General features: G+C 40.8%; 1 protein-coding gene across 2 annotated transcripts in view; it reads right to left on the bottom strand.

The window, feature by feature from the left end:
* Positions 1–18,855, bottom strand: part of si:zfos-2326c3.2 (mitogen-activated protein kinase kinase kinase kinase 4) — a 254,941-nt gene that overhangs the window by 126,895 nt on the left and 109,191 nt on the right. For both annotated transcript variants that reach the window (XM_048605155.1, XM_048605156.1), the window contains exons 8-11: positions 13,015–13,069; positions 9,565–9,643; positions 1,444–1,619; positions 236–308 (exon numbers count right to left, since the gene is read on the bottom strand). In XM_048605155.1, coding sequence (XP_048461112.1) covers positions 236–308; positions 1,444–1,619; positions 9,565–9,643; positions 13,015–13,069 — 383 coding nt within the window. The remainder of the gene's footprint in view (positions 1–235; positions 309–1,443; positions 1,620–9,564; positions 9,644–13,014; positions 13,070–18,855) is intronic.

The raw sequence follows: 18,855 nt of genomic DNA, 5'->3' as shown, positions 1-18,855 counted from the left end.
AGAGAAACAGTTTGGACTTGATGGGCCGAATGACCTGCTTCCACACTGTAGGGATTCTATTATTCTATGAAAAGCGAGGAATAGCAGCACATGGTGGAACAGAAACATAATGCAACAAAATTTGGTACACAAACCAAATTGAGACTGATGGAACACTGTCGGAAAGGTTGTTGGAAGCAGACCCAACAGAAAATTTCAAAATGCAATTGGATAAATTCTTCAACAATTAAATTACCTTGGCTCTCCTTCATCTTCATTCAATCCATCTTCATCTTCCTCACTTCCACTATATTCATATTCTGTTTCATCTAATAACAGGAAGGGATAATGATGAAGCTCACGTTAAGTAGCTGCATGATTGCGCCTCCAGAAATGGAAAGTAATTCTTTTAATTAAGTTTAGGTTTTTGATCAGCAGTACCTTAAGGGACTGAATGGCCGACTCCTACTCTGCCTCCTAATTTGTACATTGGTACAGCACATAGGAGGCAGACAGGAATGTGGAGTTGAGACCATAATCAGATCAGCCATGATCTTGTTGAAAGGTACACCAGTCTTGAGGGGCCAAATGATCTAAACCTACTTCGAATTCCTGTTCTTGTGTCCAAGGAGTTCTCCATCTGCTAAACAGAGTCTGCGTTTTTTGGAAAGGGGGATGACAAAGTAGGGAGGGAGGACTGCCGAATTTGCAAAGGTGAACTAAAATATGCAGAATAATTTAATAAAACTTGGAAGTGAATAACTGGCAGCGAATTAAATTCTACACGGGGAACATAAAGTATTGCACAAAGCAATGCAGGAAAAGAACCAAAAGCAGATGGTGTTGAAGTAGCTGACGGTAAAGTGCAAAGAGATATGGGGGAATTAGTGAAATTGACATTTAACATCCAGTTATTAGAAACAAATGGAAAACTATGGAACAAAATCAATCAAGGAATCGTTGGAGGATTTTAAAGGCGGATTTGTGCAGTCTGTTGTTGAGTCTGCATCTTGACTAATCTGTCTGGTGTTAACCAAAATAACACAAGGGAGTCATTTCAACACAATGTGATGTGCAAAGAAGAGTCAAGCAGCTGATTTTTGGGATTGAAATATCATGAAAGTTTGCAAAAGCTTGAGCTGTACTTGCGACAATGCCTTATTCAAGTAAGTGCAAGTCCATCTAAGTGTATAAGACAAATATTGCAAAGGTAAATCCAATGCTTTAAGACAAACCTTAACAGCTCGAGAAGCATAAATTGTCACGGTCAATGCTATATAGCGAAACAAATTAGATAAACATTACAGGATTTTTAGAATAAATTTGTACATTCTTCCAGGAACAGAAATTCAACTCATGGACATCTGTTTGACAATTTGAATTTACATCTGTTCATGACTGAATGATGAAACTACAACTTCAGTGGCCAGTATCAACAGGTAGAAGGACATAAGCAGTTTGTACCTTTCTCACCCTTCTTCTTCCTAGTTCTGTCTATATGATCTTTCAGCATAATACGAACTTGCCGATCATTCTGCTGATCACGGATGAATGAATGTTTTAACAGTGCTTCAGTGGTGCTTCGATGTAAGTGATTCTTCACCAGGCAATTTTCTACGAAATTAATGAATTTCTTCGACCTAAGGGAAAATAAATCAGGCTCAGTGATAATGGCAATGTCTCAAGCATACGGATGGCCTCTGATAGTCCCAGAAGTCAATTGTCTCATAAGGACCATAAGACCATAAGGATTGAGCCAACAGAACCTTTCTGGTCATTAGTTGGGAACATCTTCCACCGTTGCCATCTTACAGGTGGGAAATCTAGCAGGTAGACAAGAGGTCACATCACTTGGCCTAGCACTGTCATCTTCTCTCAGCCTGGCCCTAACTTCAATATTGACAATATGCATTACACCTCAAGAGATTCAAAAATATTCTCAAGAACAAAAAGATGAACCTGCTTTGTCATTTATCATTATCATGGCTAATGTTAGGCTTCACCTCCACATTCCTGTTCACTCCCCATATCCCTTAATTCCAGTGAGAGGCCAGAACTCTGTCAATCCCAGCTTTAAATGCATTCAACAAAGGAGCATCCACACCCCTCTGTTGTAGAGGATTCAAAAGATTTACAACTCTTTGAGTAAAGTAATTTCTCCTCATCTCACTCCCAAATGATCAATTCTTTATCCCAAGAATGAGCCTCCATGTTTTAGGTGTCCGGATGAGTGGAAACTCTCTACTGGATCAGTCCACTGATTACATTTGTCATCCTAACATAATTTTTCGTATCTCTACACCATGTGGAAAAAGGAAGTAAATAAGTGGGTCTCCGTCATCCAGGCCCAAGCATCTCCTTGGGCACTGCCCAGAGATTTCCTTCTTTAGTTTCAAGTGCATTATTCGGTTAATTACTGCCTCCATGGGTCAAAATGCAGTCATTTACTGAGACATGATCTTGCAACTTACAAAGGCCGATTGAACTGATCATTGTAGTGTCGAGTTGTAGAACTGTAGTCATTTGGTAGTACAGAATTTGGGTATTGCTGACAAAAAAGCACCTTCTGTTGCAGCTTTTTTCTCTTGCTCTCATCCGGACATTTGCGAGGATACCCATGCATGAGGAAACAATATTTGATGCTGTATGAGTAGAGAATATTGGTCGGCAAATGGATTCTCATTGGTAGAGGCAACTCATCTACTGAGTTGGAGATCAGCTATGATCATATTGAATGGCAGAATAGGCCTGAAGGGCTGAATAGGCTACTCCTAGTTCTATTTTGTAGCTTTCTATTTTTCATCACTCTGTTCTTTGCAGAAAGAGAAAGCATACATATGTATTGTCCTTGCTTCAAATTAACAAAATAGGTGATAACCATTCTATGCGTTATTCCTTTATTCAAGGTATTGAGCCACCTTGACTGGTTTAAATTTAAACCAAACTTGTCAGTTAATTGTCAGTCATCATCGAACTGGTGCACTCTCCATGGCAGCCCTTTTATCAATCAGAGTCCATTTGTCAACTAGTCATCACTGTCATGTCATACAGTCTACAATGTTATCTCCCTTCACAGCGGTATTCTGATGAAGTTCCTGCTGAGTGCAAGATGAAATTCTTCAATAAAATGTATTTATTTTCAGCAATTCTCAAGTCGACACATAATGTATAAAGCAGACAACATTAGGAAAAATAAAGACCGAGCAAGGTTCCTCATATGAATGCTTCAATGTTTTCTCATGAGTACACCCAAAGCTATTTTCCCATAAAGAGGAAATGATTGATCTATTTAATATGAAATGTTAGTTTTATTTGTGTAGAACACACTCTTAATAGCAACAATGTGGTTATCCTTTAAATAGAAGTAAGCCTAAAATTTCTTTGAACTTATTAAGTTATTACTTTCTTTGAAAAAATAGTCTGAGTGACATTACAGGAAAGTAAAGTGCTGATTGTTTGTTGAGCAGCTGCTGTTAGGATGTGTATTTGCAAGAAATGTAAATTTATGAATTAGCACAGGGAAAGTAAGAATTTATAGACACAGGACAGGAAACCAATTGACAGGAAGGGCAAAGAATTTCTATTTTCTATTAGTCTCCAGTTTAAAGCTAACAGTAGCAGAGTAAGCTTAAGTAAGTATAAGTAAGTAAAGCAACTTAAAACTTTGAGGTTAGGGCATGGAAGGACAGCTCAGTCAAGCAGAAAGTTTGTCCTGTAGCATGTGGGGAGTCAATGACACTTCTCATGATTCAGACAGGCCCATGTGTAGGAAGTATCACCAACTTTTGCTCTGGGTTTCTGAGCTTGAGCAGCAGCTACATGTATCCTTGAGACAGAGAGCTAGTGGATGGTATGTTTAGACAGGTAGCCACACTGTAAGCACTGTGAGACATGGGCAAGCAGGCAGACATAAGAACAAGGAGAAGAGTAGGTCACTTTGTCCTTCTAAAGGAAAATCAGATGCCTAGCTGTGGCATTATTTGTCAGATGGTCAAAAACATGGTCACACAGGTAGGTTTTAAGGAGTGCCTTAATGGGAGAAAATGAGGTTGAAACTGATGAGATTGTTGGGGAAGAAACAGAAGAGTGCAGAAAGTTGTGTGGCTGGAGGAGATTACAGAAATATGCAGACGTCATGGAAGGAGTTGAAACTAAAGATGAACATTTTAAAATCAAGGCATTGCTTGACAGGTGAGTGAGCATGGATGGGACAGGTGAATGGGAATAGCATGAACTTAGGAGGAAGTTGAATTCTCAATCTAGCACATTTATTGGGGTACAATATGCATCTTACATCCGAACAAGTATTACTGGGATACAGCCAAAAAATATGTGCTGAGGACCAGCAAATTAATACCTTCCATGCAGCATTACAATACATCAGAATTTGGGAATACAAGATTACTTTCTCCACACGAGATAAGCTGAGTGTTGAATTTTGAATCTTCATTTCATTATGATGGCCCTTTCATAAATCAAATGGAAACTCTGAGTAATTGTATGAATACTGAATTTCCAGCTAACCAGAAAATTTGGTTTTCTGCCCACTCTCTCTCAGATCTGTGTATTCCTCCAATTTTGGTCTCTGCTATGCCCCTCAATTTTCATTACTCCACTACTGGTGGCAGTGCTTTCAAATTTATAGGCTCTACATTCTGCAATTCCCTCCCTTAACATTTTTTTTTTAATTCATTCATGGGATGTGGCCATTGCTGGCTGTGCCAGCATTTACTGCACATCCCTCATTGCCCTTGGGAAAGTGGGGAGCTTCCTTCTCAAACTGTTGCAGTCCATTTTGTTTCTACCACATTCACCTCTTTCAACTGCTCAAAAGAGACTGCCTCTTTGATCCTGCTGCCTCACAGTGCCAGGGAACCAGGTTTGATTCCAGGCTCGGGTGACTGCCTGCACACCCCAGGACACTATAGGTAATTTAGCATGGCCAATCCACCTAACCCGAACATCTTGGGACTGTGGAAAGAAACCAGAGCATCCGAAAGAAACCTACACAGACACGAGGAGAATGTGCAAACTCCGCACAGACAGTCACCCAAGGCTGGAATCAAACCTGGGTCCCTGGTGCTGAGAGGCAGCAGTGCTAACCACTGAGCCACTGTGCTGCCCATTATGGATCTGGAAACCAAAAGTAAAGGAGCTTAAATCTTAAAAGAAAAAGCCAGGCTATTTAGTGAGGAAATCAGGAAGCAACCTCTCCCCACAAGGGTTGGGAGAAATCTGGAACTCCACACTCCAAAAGGAATATTACTATAATTGGAAGGTGCAAGACAGAGATTACTGAATTTTATTGGGTAAGGAGAGCAAAGATCTTGGATCTTAAGGTGGGTAAACTGAATCAAGATACAGATCAGCCAAGATCTACCTCAATAGTGGAACAGGCGCGTGGCTTTAAATATCTGACTCGTATTCCTATGTTCCTATCTCTGTACAGAAATTACTGTCAGCGATGTTATGCTTGGAATATGTAATATTTTAGTGAAGACATCGATTTAACAGAGGCTGCTTAATAGCTCCATTAAGATGGTGACAAAAAGTATTTGTTATAAATTCTTAAGCATTTGAAAGATGAAATTCCTGACACAAGCTTGCAGATTTGATTATCAAGTCATGTTATCAGATGAGGTTTACTTTGCCAAAGATATCTTTCAGTTACTGTATTTGAAGCATAAATCTCAGCCTTAATCACATTTGACGGTTTGAACCCATGATTTAATCCAGGGTTTTTATTAGAGTCACAAAATAAATCCTGACAATTCTTAAACATATAGTAATTAACACAATAAATCTGCACATTATCTTAAACTTCTAAATTTAAATTAGTCAAACTCTACAGTTTATTATTCATAACTACAGAAAATGCTCCTGTAATTTAGAAATAAAATAATTAAGTATAAGAGATTCAGGCATAAAAATAATTTCCCCAAGGCAAATGATCTGCTTGAAATTACGATGCTCTAACTACATTTTCAAAAGAGGAAGTGTGACCTCATTTGTACCTCAACATCTCAACAGCGAAATTGCAGGAAGAGTTAAAGAAAAAAGCAACAGAATTGTGTCTTAGCTAACCCCAAAGTGTCACTCCCATCAGCAAACTCTGATTTAAATGGATTATATTTATACCGCATATTTCATGTCATGAAACATTTACAATCAATGAAGAATGAAGGGAATGTAGTGATATGCAGAAATTAATTTAGGCACAACACGGTCCCATAAACTGACCACAATATGATCACCTATTTAAGGAATGTTGCTGAGGGCCTAAAGATTCACCAGGGAGAATCTCCTGATCTTCTGAAACAAAATCAGAAAATGCTGGAGGAACACGGCAGGTCCTGCAGAGAGAGAAACCGAGTTAATGTTTCGAATCCGATATGACTCTCCTTTTGAACGGAAAGGTACTGGAAAATTTTGTCTATTCTGCTGTAAACAAGTATGTTCAGAGCCAAAGTGAAAGGGGTTGCTCTACTGCAGGTCAGTGCACTGGGATACTTTATATTCAGCTCAGATGCCTCAGCTCAATGTCTCATCCAAATCAAGGGTAGGCGTAGGATGGATGGAGACATAGTGAGACCACCTTTTGAACTGGTATCCAGAGACCCAGGCGAATGACCTCAGGACATGGGTTTCAATTCCACTATAGAGCAGCCGGAATTTAGTGTCAGTTAATAGATCTGTATTATAAATCGAGCAACAATAGTCTTGACAACATCACCGATTGTCATAAAAACCCATCTGATTCACTAATGCCCTTCAAAGCAGGAAATTTGCTTTTGTTCCCTGGACCCACAGCAATATAGTTAACAATTCAATGCCCACTGAAATTAACTTAGCAGGTCACTCAGTTCAAGGGTAATTTGAGATGGCCAACAAATACTTGCTCAACCAGTGCCACCCACATGAATGTATGGAGAAAAATAAACCTCCAACTGTGTGCTTCACTGGACTGTCAGGCTAGATTATGTACTCTAGAATGTGATGTGGGACATGAATGTGCAATCTTTGCCTCAAGGCAAAAGACATAGTACCACAGCCGATACACATGGCTGGTTTAATCTTAGTCATGGATATATCAACTGTGTAGACTGTCCTGCCTTTCTGTTCAGACTGGGAACTCAAGCAGGTAATTATAAATAAAATAGATGTGATGAGGGCCTTCTTTCAGAAAGCAGTGTATCAGGCAGAATAATCCATTCAAAATAATTGGCTTCACTATGTGCGAGAGGCTTTGTAGGTTTTCAGTCAGGTTGTGACAGGGCACATTAGATTCAAGCAATTCTCTATTTGTCATGGTTCACTTCAACTTCAGCTCTTAACCATAAAGCAGCTTTATACTTCACACAACATCCATTTTTGTCTTCTTATTTATAATGAATTTAGCCTTGTCAATAGACGCAGCGGCAGGCTGTAAGATGTTAAATGGAGTGCTGGAACTAGAGGTGAGTGCTAGGCTGAGACTGATCTCACCACATTTTCAGTGAGTCCCTGACGTACGGTTTATAAGTGAAGTAGCTGAGACAGTAACTGATTTCAGGTGCCAATAATGATGGGAACAAATAGCACAGTCATGAACAACTTCCTATTTCAAATTCAATAGCAATGACCTTTCTTTAAGGTAAGTAATAGCTCAAAAGTGCTATGAATTTCAAGATTCTACAGCCATTCTGGTAAACCAAACTACACCTTTGGGAATGTCACACTTGGGTGGTGGTCAGTAATCATGATAAAGAAAGCAAAAAATATGTGCGTACACAGATTTGTTATTATCATGGAAACACAGCATTGTTAAAGAGCAGAAGGAGGCTATTTGGCCCATCTTTAAATGAGCAATTCACTTTGTGCTGGACTCTTGCCTTTTGCCAGGAACTCAGGACATTCTTCCTTTTCAAATGACAGTCTAATTCCTTCACAAATGCCTTAAACGAACCCACCTCCTCCACCACACTTTTAGACAGTGCTTTCCAGACATTAATGATTCACTGTGTGAAACTGCTCTTTCTCATATCACTTTTGCTTCTTTCGCCAATGAATTTAAATCTGAGCCCTTTTGTTATAGATCCTTTCACGAGGCAGAGTCAGTTTTCACTGCCTCCTGTCTCCAGATCCTTCATTCTTTTGAATACTTCCACGACTGCCCCTCTCAGCCTTCTCTTCTCCAAAGAAAATCATTCAAATTTCTCTTTTCTATCTTCGCAGCTGAAGTTCGTCATTCTGGAACCATTCCTGTAATCCTCTTCTGCATCCTCTTTCTCCAGTTCCTTCATATCCTCCCTCAAGTATGGCATCCAGAACTGGATAAAATCCTCGAGCATCAGCTTCCTGGGTTCGATTCCAGACTAGGAGGACTATCTCTGTGGAGTTTGCACATTCTCCGCATGTCTATACAGGGGGTTTGTCAGTTTTCTCAGGTACAGATCCCTCATGGATACGGAAGAATGACTGTAGTCACTCTTGCCACACATCTGCTCTCATGGGATGCCAAGCTCATCTGTCTTGTGCCATCCTCGCACACCCACTATACTTTGTCCACAACCGCTCTGTGACATACATCTTTAAATTACAGCGAGCTTGACCCTCTTTCTGCAGGTCTGTGCTATTCTCTCGAGCAGAGCTCACTGTAGCTTTTCAGCTCTGATCAAATGTCCGAAACACCGACATTTCCTTTTCTGGATGTCACATGGCAGAGTTATTTTCGATTGTGCAACTCCAAGTACCTTTTCTTTTCTCTCATGGTCTCCATATCAGATTATAAGCATGTGTCTTAGCCTCCACATTTCAAAGGTCTCTATTTTTCACCATGGATTTTGAGTGATTGTCCAGGTTTCGGAGGCACACAGGACTCTAACCATTCAAAAGACAATTGATGAGTGCTGTCACTACAACAGCAGAGAAGGAATTTCATCGGAATATGTCAATCAATTACCCATTAAGAGAAAAAGGAGCAGGCCTAGGCAATTTGATACTTTGAGCTTGTGTCACTTACAACCCCTAGTTTCAGCTTTTTGGGGAATCCAAGGGTATGGGGGGGTGGGCAGCAAAGTGGGGTTAAAGTCCAAGGTAAATGGCAAAGCAGGCAAGATGAGCCGAAAGGTCTACCCATACATCCACCTACTGTGTTCTTCTGTTTAATGTCAGGTCCTTGGCTCACTTTTTATTTTGGACAAATTGGATGCTTTTCTGATCACCCACAATTCACTACAGGAAGACAGGAACTGGAGGAGGCTATTCAGCTCTTCAGGGCTGTTGTACCATGCATTGCTGATCAATATCAAAACTCTATCGAAAGGTTTACTACACATGTCAAACACAAATCTATTGATGAAGTTTTGAACTGACCCCCCCAAAGACTGAGATGCTGCTTGGCCTGCTGTGTTCATCCAGCTCTACACCTTGTTATCTCTACCCCACAAAGACTGAATTGCCTTTAGGAGGTAGAGTTCCATTGTGAGTTGTACAAAGAAATGCTTCCCAACATCACTCTGAGCAGGCAAGTGCTAATTCCAAGGGCGTGCGTGCATTAAGACACATCATTGATTTCTACTCCAAAGAAATGTTGGGCTGTCTTACCATTTTTTTGATTTCAACTTGGGTGGAGAATTCCGTGGGATGAGAAAGAGGGCCCTCATTGGATGCATATCGCAGAGTGCTGGAAAAAATAAAAGAGATAGGCTTTAGAAGGGAAGGAACAACAAACATCCTCATACACTCAAATAAAAACAAAATCCTGCAGATGCTGGAAACCTAAAACAAGCAGAGGGAATGCTGGAGAAATTCAGCAGGTCTGGCAGCATCTGTGGAGAGAGAAACAATGTTAATGTTTCAAGTCCAGTATGACTCTTCTTTAGAATAAACATAATTACTTTGCCAGAATCACAATTAAAAAGCCACTGAAGGCAGTTGGTGTATACACAAATTTAAACTGTTATCAGGATCAGTTGTTGCTACTGAGAACAATTCCATCACACACAAGGTGGAAACTCATTTCACGGTGGTCCAACGTTGTTGCTGATAAAGAACAACAGGTGAGGGATTTGCCCTGACAGAGATCTTTATGTTTATGGAAGAATTTGACAGGGTTGTTATAAAAGCGAGAAGTTTTGTAATGATGGAGAGGGTCTCTGTCTTAACCCGACTGGAACTGGAGCTCTGCATTTCCAAGTTGTGCCCCCAAATCTGGCCTCTACAATTTTTGTCGGAGAAAGAGGACAGGTGGAAAATTGGGGCAAGTTGTATTTTGAACATCCCACGGTTCATTTCACATGTTAAGTGAAACTGCCTTCAAATAGATCCAATTCTTTTCTGGTAACCTGCTTGAAACATGACTTGCGGGTTTTGTACTTTTCAAAAGAACATTAAAGGATGCCACAGTTATTTGAAGAGATAGGATATCCTATTGCAGGGACCCATTTGGGTGGAATAGAATGCTTTTTGTGATAGGTTAAGTGAGAGGTCACATGCCCTTTGCAAACATTAAAAATAGACATGAATGTGTGTAAAAAGTTGATAAACTTATTGGAAATGTCAAGTGGTCGAGGGAACTGTCAAGTTGTCAAGGCAGCTATCAAACTGTCAAGGGAATTGTAAAAATAAAACAAAGAACTTTGGATGCTGGAGACCTGAAACAAAAACAGAAATTGCCAACAAAACTCAGCAGATCTGGCAGCATTTATGGGAAGAAAGCAGAGTTAATGTTTCGAGGCTGGGACTCTTCATCAGAACTGTTAGCAGCTTGGCAAAGTGGTATGTAAGCTGAAGGCAAGGTTGGGGAGGTGAGTGAATAGATAGAGATGGAGCCCAGAGGAAGAAGGATATGAAAAGGGTAGTTAAGTGAGGGAATTATGGATGGCAGGCCAAGACAAAATACCTCTGGGGCTCAATGTCAAGTTCAAGAACTTTACAGCCTGATTCCATCCTGTTATTTTTTTAATCCACCCCCAAAACCAGTCCTGTACTGACATGGGCTATGTTTAGAACAGCCAGCGAATTTTCACCCACTCTCAGGCACATTATCACATTACTTTGCTTTCAGCATTGACTACCCATTCTCTTTTATGTACGCCTTTCATCTCCAACTCCTCCTGGGCTCCATCGCCACCTATCCACTCACATTGCGCCCATCCACCTCCCACCACCACCTCCACAAAGCTCGAGGGAATTGTCAAGCTTTGGAAACATTTAATTGTCTTGACATTTAGATTAGCCATGGGAAATGCAGGGTTACAGGGACAGGGTAGAAGGTGGATCTGGTTGGGATACTCTTTGGAGGGTCAGCATGGACTCAATGGGCTGAATGGCCTGCTTCCACACAATAGGGATTCAATATAAAAAGTTCTGTGGATTTTAACAAAACTGTCTGAAGTATTAAAACTGAAATCTGTACTTACTATTCCATTCAGCCTATTGATATAAGCCTGAAGGCTATCATTGTAAATTTGTTTTGCTGCAAGTCTGTTTTCATGATTTATCTTCAATACAGTCTGGTGCCTGACACTTCACATTTGATTGACAGCTCCAAGTGAGGCTATGAATATTAATTATTGTCTTTACACTAAACTTCTTTCAACTATGTAACATGTATTTAGTAATGAGAACTTTATTGTCTTTACATAAAATTTCTTTCAACTATGTAACATGCTTTTAGTTATGAGAACTTTATTTTAAATAATGCTCATCAATTGCAGGTCTTGAAGTGCGTTGATAGCATCCTTGCCTGAGCACAAGCTGCAGGTTCAAGTCCCATTCTAAGACTTGATGGCTATGGAAGGTCCATCCAAAAAGGTCAAGTTGTAAATCCTTCCAACATACAATACAAGAGTGGGAGAGATTCTTTGTCAGCCATGTGATGAAAAGGAACTGGAGTCCTATCACCATCCAGAGGCACAAATTGGTCCAGGGTCTATAAAGAGCGATGGGTGGGAGGATAGGGGACACAAGGTGGCAGGGTATGTAGAAAGGACAATGGAGATTAGGCAGGACACTGAGATGGCAATGGATTAGCACAGATGGGGCATGGACAGTGAGAACTGGAGAGCGATTGCTTTGTTCTTTTCCCTCCCAGCAACTGTGATTTAGCCCTGGCCCAGTAAGTCAGGCCTTTCCCACAGCCCACCTTTACAAACAGCAGTCACTGTGGTTACTTCCACACTGTTTGTGGGGTCTGTGGGCCCAGCTCCTACTAACAACTGCACAACTGCTCAGGCAGAACAAACGTGAAAATATCAGAGACTCTCTCCCTGATTCAGGCTCATGGAGCCAGGCATTTTTACAAATGTTCGTTTCTGAACCAGGAACGAAAATCCAGGCCCTATGTGGGTCATGTCATCTGATGGAACCAGGGCAAAATGTTGAAAAGTATATCACTGTTGGCCCTCAGGTTATGTGACAATTGCCCAGGATGCTTTATACTTCCAATGGGCTAAATTGTGGTCTTTGGGGTGGCGCGGTAGCACAATGGTTCGCACTACTGCCTCATAGCGCCAGGGACCCAGGTAAAATTCCACCCTCAGGTGACTATGTGCAGTTTGCACATTCTCCCCGTGTCTGCGTGGGTTTCCTCCGGGTGCTCTGGTTTCTACCTACAGTCCAAAGATGTGCAGGTTAGGTGGATTGGCCAATGGAAATGCAGGGTTACAGGGATGGGGATTGGTGAGTCTGGGTGGGATGTCCTTTGGAGGGTCGGCGTGGACTCAATGGGCTGAATGGTCTGCTTCAGCACTGTAGGGATTCTATCAAAGAGTAGTGACATTGTAGAACTCGTTACCAGGAGATGAGGTGAACAGCACAACAGAATGAATCAAAGAATGTGCTGACAGGGCAAGCTGCAAAACATCAGAGAAGCCTTGTGTGGAGAAAACTGCTGGCATGGAGCATCTGAGCTGAATGGCCTGTTTTCTGAGCTGCGCATTCTTCAAAATTTTAATGTGCACTGTCATAAATCCATGAGAACTCTTCAAGAACCCACATAACCCCTTCACCATGCACCAGTCTTTAAATGCACCCTGAAAAAATGCTACTTACGAGGGGCCCCTTCCGCCATTTCAATTGCCGTGATTCCCAATGACCACACGTCACTCTGTGAAGAAAAGAGGAACAGAACGAACAGTAAGTCATTTTAATTCGGAGCAAAGCAATAGAGATAAAAGGGAAATGGAGGTCATCGTGACGTATTAGTTAACACACACTATTTCCCTCGGTCATGGAAACTGAGTGGGTTAAATGGTGATGTCAGTCACTGTGAATCCACAAGACGTACTTGAACAAATGGGAATAACCCATTCAGTCTCCAGGTAATGGGGTGTCCGGGGTTTGACATGTACCATCTGAATGACAGACTAATAACAACCATTCAAAACATTAAGGTGCAGAGCTGGATGAACACAGCAGGCGAAGCAGCATCATAGGAGCAAAAAGGCTGACGTTTCGGGCCTAGACCCTTCTCTAGGCCCGAAACGTCAGCCTTTTTGCTCCTATGATGCTGCTTGGCCTGCTGTGTTCATCCAGCTCTGCACCTTGTTGTCTCGGATTCTCCAGCATCTGCAGTTCCTACTATCTCTCATTCAAAACATTAGTTTCTCCAATTTCAAGGTGTACTTCAATTGTAAAGATAGTGATGGCGTTATTTATGGTATGGGTAGAGACTCATCAAGTTTATTATACTGAAATTACAGTACTTTTTCCTAATTTCTTCCATTTCCAATTAGAAGGAGCTCAAAATTATGGAGGCCTTTGATAAATGTGCATCAGAATATGTCTCCACCAGCTGGAGAGGCAGTAACTAGTGGTCACAGATGAAAGATAATTGGCAAAACTACCAGAGGGGAGGTGAGGAGATGTTTTCCTTGGAACTAACAAATTGTTATGACTGCCTGCCTGAAAGGTTGGTGGAGGCAGACTCGACAAATACGTCTCAAAGAGGAATCAGATAAATTCTTGGAAAGTAAAATTCACAGGTTTATGGGAAACAAGCAACCGCTGCAAGCATGGGCTGAATAAGTTGGGCTGAATGGCCTGAACAGTATGGCTCCAGTGCTCCAACTGCACTACTTAATTAATGCATCTTCCATGTTATTTTCTGACATAATGAGAAGACATTTTTCAAAACTAAACCGTGCTTACAACTTATCATGAAAACACTTCCAGTAACTAAAAACCAAAACTGTTGACGCCTTATTTGAAGACTAACTATTTGCACATGTGACCGATACTTGTCCTCAAACAAACCACGAGGAGCCGTGATTACCAGGCAAATAGTTGATATTCACGTTGCCTTCTTAGAAACGGCTTCTTAACATTCAAACTATCATCAGGTTCTGGTAGATTTCGAATACACCTTCAACTAATCTCACGGCAACATAAAGAAAACATAGATGGAGCTGGGTTAAAATGGCGTGAGTCAAAATAAAGACTTGGCAACTTCAGGTCATCTTTTTTCCAGGCAATAAACCACAGAATTACAGCATAGCTACATCTCAGAAGGAGGCCATTTGGCCTATTGTGCTGTACTGGTTCTACTCTGTAGACCCAATCTCCTGCCTTTCCCCATTTTCCTGTACACCATTTCCAGACAAATAATAATCCGATGCCCTCTTGAATGTGTCACTTGAACCTTTCACCACCATAGTTTCCAGGCAGTGCATTCCAGACTCTAACTACTGCAAAAATAGTTTTTTCACATCAGACTTGCTATTTTTGCACATCACTTTAAACCCAAGCCCCCTCTCTTTCTTGTTCGTTTTTAAGAGCGGGAACATTGTCACCCGAACTACACCATACAGCCTGGTCATGATTCCAAAAACCTCTATCAAATGCCCTCTCCATCTTCTTCTCTCCAAGGAGAACTATCCTAACTTCGTCAAACTATCCTCAGAAATGAAGTTTAGGAATACTCTTGGTCTGAAATCATTGTTTGCAATACAGGAAACATGGCTGCCAATTTGTGCACAGAAAGCTCCCACAGATGGTGACAAATTAGTAATGAGATAATGGGATGGGCAAGAAATGCTGACCTAGTCAGTGGCACCCTCGTCTCATGAATAAATATAAATATGTATAGAATCAGTTCCCTTGTGATGATAGCTGAGGGATCAACTTGGCCAATCCCTGTTCATCACAGTAGGTTTATTTACTTGGTAGGGTGAGTGGTGAAATAAATCCACAAAGGTTAGTATCCTTTCACCAAGTCAGCTTTTATTTATACGTGGAGAGTCCTTGGCATTGATCTAGCTCCCTTAGAGCCTACGTTGGAGTGAACAGGATGTCTGCTGTTCCTGTTTATATCTGTCAGCCAGGGCTCCCTGATTGGACCGGGTTAACAGCCCCAGGCAGGAAACTCATATTTCATGAGGTCCACCTGGCTGACCCCATTACAATCACTACAGGTGGGACCTTGGATTGATGTCTCATCTGAGCAAGAGATGTACCAGCTTGATGAGGTTTTCAGTCAAACATGACTATCATTCACATTCTGCACCTTAAATGATCTACTTCAGAATGAGTCATGTTCATAAAGAAGTAGCAGAGAGCGGCTCATGAATCCTGAAAGCACCAGCTGAATCTTTTGTGACCGCTTAGGCTATCCCAAACTCGGTGCTCTTCTGAGTATGTGTGATATTGTCACAGGTCTCTGGCCTCTGGCTGAAGGAATAATTTGGATGATAGGTGGTTTCTCCTGCTCTCTCATCAGAGACATACCACCACTTCTCCCCTTCTTAATTGCTGCTACTCTTTTTAACCTAGCCGATTCTTAACTGTTTTTAAGACAAATGTGCAGCCTTATAAAATCCCTGCTGTACATTGTCATTTATCTTGATTTTAGTTGCGATGCCTATTTTTATCATTTGGTTCTCTATGCTTAAAGACTCTCTTCCTGATCCATAGAGTAAATAGCTCTACCTTATATTCTCGAGCCAACTTTCTCTCTTCAAGGAGACTTTGTCGTTTCTTGTCAACACCAATAGCAAGCAATAGGAAATACTGTAGCTGAGCTTGAACTTGACCTATTACTGGAGTGGTGTTATCACAATAACTAACCAGTTTTACACCAGTTTTGCAAAAGGGAATGTGACTCCTTATGTTCTCCTCCTGACAAAACAAACACTGTTGAAAGCTTTATCAACGATTAAAGTAAGTTATGAATTTGTGACTTGCACTTCTAATGTGGACACTGAAGTTATATCTTTAATCATATCACTTTGGTCTTCCATGTGTTGTTTTACTTGCTTTCTGACACAGCACAATTTTGGATCTTCCAGTTCAGTAACACTTACATCTATCATATATGCAATTAGAGGATTTTTGGACTTCAAAAAAACTAGCTTTTAGGTCTTCTATGGCCTTCTACCTGGTGCATGGCTGCAACATGGAGCTTTACCATGAACTGGAGTATCACTGTTTTCCTTACTCCTGCATGCCATCTAGATATGATCCAGTTGCCTGCAGGCAGAGCATTGGCTAAACATGGGGGCGTTTAACTAGCCAGTAGCTACTATGGCAATTGTAGCATCTACATTTGCTCTGAATCCTGCTGACAGACAGTGGACCTCCGCTATCAACTCAGGAAAAGAACTCCCTTGAAATTAGCAACATCTCTTTCTGCCATGATCATGGCTGCAGCCTTATTCCATATTTCCTTCGAGATCAGCTTACAGCCTTTGCTCAAAAGTTTCATCTGGATCTTGTTGCTGTTTAGGCTTCTTACAAACATGCCTCTAAAGTTGATTTTTAAGGAAACCCCACAGTGACAACAGAGAACTTGAGAATGTCGTCCGTGACTACATGACTTAGCAACCACTTCCATTCATTGGAGGCAACTTTTGGTGTAATCGTATTCCTAACAATCGTACCGTGAGGCCAAAATCTCGGACTTCAACAGATTCGATCGGACTGAGGTTCTGTGCAATGATAATTAAACACTGCAAAAAAAAGCATTTGACCCTATCATGGTGAGAAAAGCATTTATCTTATCTTCATCGCCTATTGTGTTCAATTTCAGCCAGATGTGTAATTTTTGTTCACGATTATACCAATCCACTTTGTTAGGGTTGAACTCTCCACTGCTGCCAGTTATGTCTTTGGTATCTTTATTTTTCCAATGCACACTCTGATTTACTGTGTACCTGACTATGATGAGTACACTAAGAAATCTTTTAAATCACTTAAACTTTCCAGAATCAACTTTACGGGTTTCAAATTGTTTCATGCTGTTATTCAGTCCTGAATTTCTTTAATGAAAGGGAGAAGAAAATTCCATTCCGGTCTCATCTCTAGATTTATGTTGTGCATTTCACTGAGTAAGACTAGCACAACCTACTGCAGGTGCATTATACAATTAAGTTTACTTACCCAAGAGATAGGGAAATATTTCAACATGCTCAGATTTTACATAACACAGCAAATATATTAAGCACAGCAGCTACAAATACCCGTTTTACGTCCTGCGAGGATGCGTCTGAGTGTGGTAAACATTCAAAGAAAAATGGAGGAGAAGATGAACATTTTGAAATGGTGAAATACACAAGTGTTGGTCCATTTCTTCGCAACTATGCATTGTTCACTTCATTCCAATCTTCAGTTTAGAGTCATATTGAACTCAAAATGTCAACTCTATTTCTTCCTCTCTACAGTTGCTGCCAGACTTGCTGAGTTTCTCCAACAGTCTCGGTGTCTGTTTTTGGGATGTGTGCATGTGTAGTCCATTTCTGATGCCTTTATCACTGCCTGGATGTTAAACAGCTGAGGATTTAAGCCATATAACCAGTCTCAGGCCACCACTACCCTGAACTCAAACCTCAGAATCTATTACCATTTCACAGGATTAGAATATATTTTACCGGTGCAATTAAAAAGAAAAGCTATAATATAATAAATGCTCCACGATGAATGTTTTGGAACTGATCACAATAATACACTTCTGGTGCCAATCTATCCTCAGTCATAACTGTGCTTTGCCTGAAATCATTTTTCTCTCAGATTTAATCAGAGTTCCCCTGGGAGCATTATTCAATATATTCTCTTTCTGTCAAATTCTGTAAGAATCAGATGCTGTCCTAATCCTAGTATCTCTTGAAACATCCATATTTTATCTCGTGTTTTTCTCATCAAAGCCAACCCTGTAAATTTCTGAATGTTTTTCTGGATTACCCAAGAGAGTTGCAATTTGTCATTTGCCGTTCCTTTTGAGAAGAATTATGCGAAATTTGGGGAACTTGAGGCTTTATCCTTGCATTATAAATGTCAAAGTGAAGTGAATTGCTCTGAAGTCGATATTAGTTATGACAAGACTTTGATCAGACATTAATCTGAGGCAATATTTGCCCTCTCAGAAATGGCTGTAAAAGATCGCCGAGCATTCTTCTGAAGAAGAGTGGAGGAGATCTGGCTGATGTTTATATCTCAATTAACATTGTAAAAACATTCTCAGAGCACCAATCACAGGATTAATTGACCTTAACACATACAGTTTGCCTCCAGTTTTTATTCTTTCACAGGAAGTGAGTGCGCCTGACCAGGCCAGTGTTCATTGTCCATGCTTGTTGTAGGAGTGTCCCAGTCATTTGGAGTACTGGACCAAAATCCCTGGGTTTTTAACAGAACTTTTAAAGCAAAAAGAAAGGCTGTGCTCTGGAATACACATTCACGGGGCTAGCTGTATGGAGCCATGGTTCAGTTAGAAATCCTATTCATGCCTTAGCCCTAAAGGAACAATGAATCAGACCTAAAGCAACAACTTCAGACATCTTGGACTCTTCAGAGGTACCAAGGCATTCAACTTCAATTAACATTCATTTGCAGAAATACTGGGCATTCCTCTTAATCAAAAGGTAGTAAGAACTGCAGATACTGGAGTCAGAGATAACACAG

The sequence above is a fragment of the Rhincodon typus genome, chromosome 14, assembly GCF_021869965.1.
Source record: "Rhincodon typus isolate 14 chromosome 14, sRhiTyp1.1, whole genome shotgun sequence".
Taxonomy (NCBI): domain Eukaryota; kingdom Metazoa; phylum Chordata; class Chondrichthyes; order Orectolobiformes; family Rhincodontidae; genus Rhincodon; species Rhincodon typus.
This window is presented reverse-complemented; position numbering and strand designations above follow the sequence as displayed.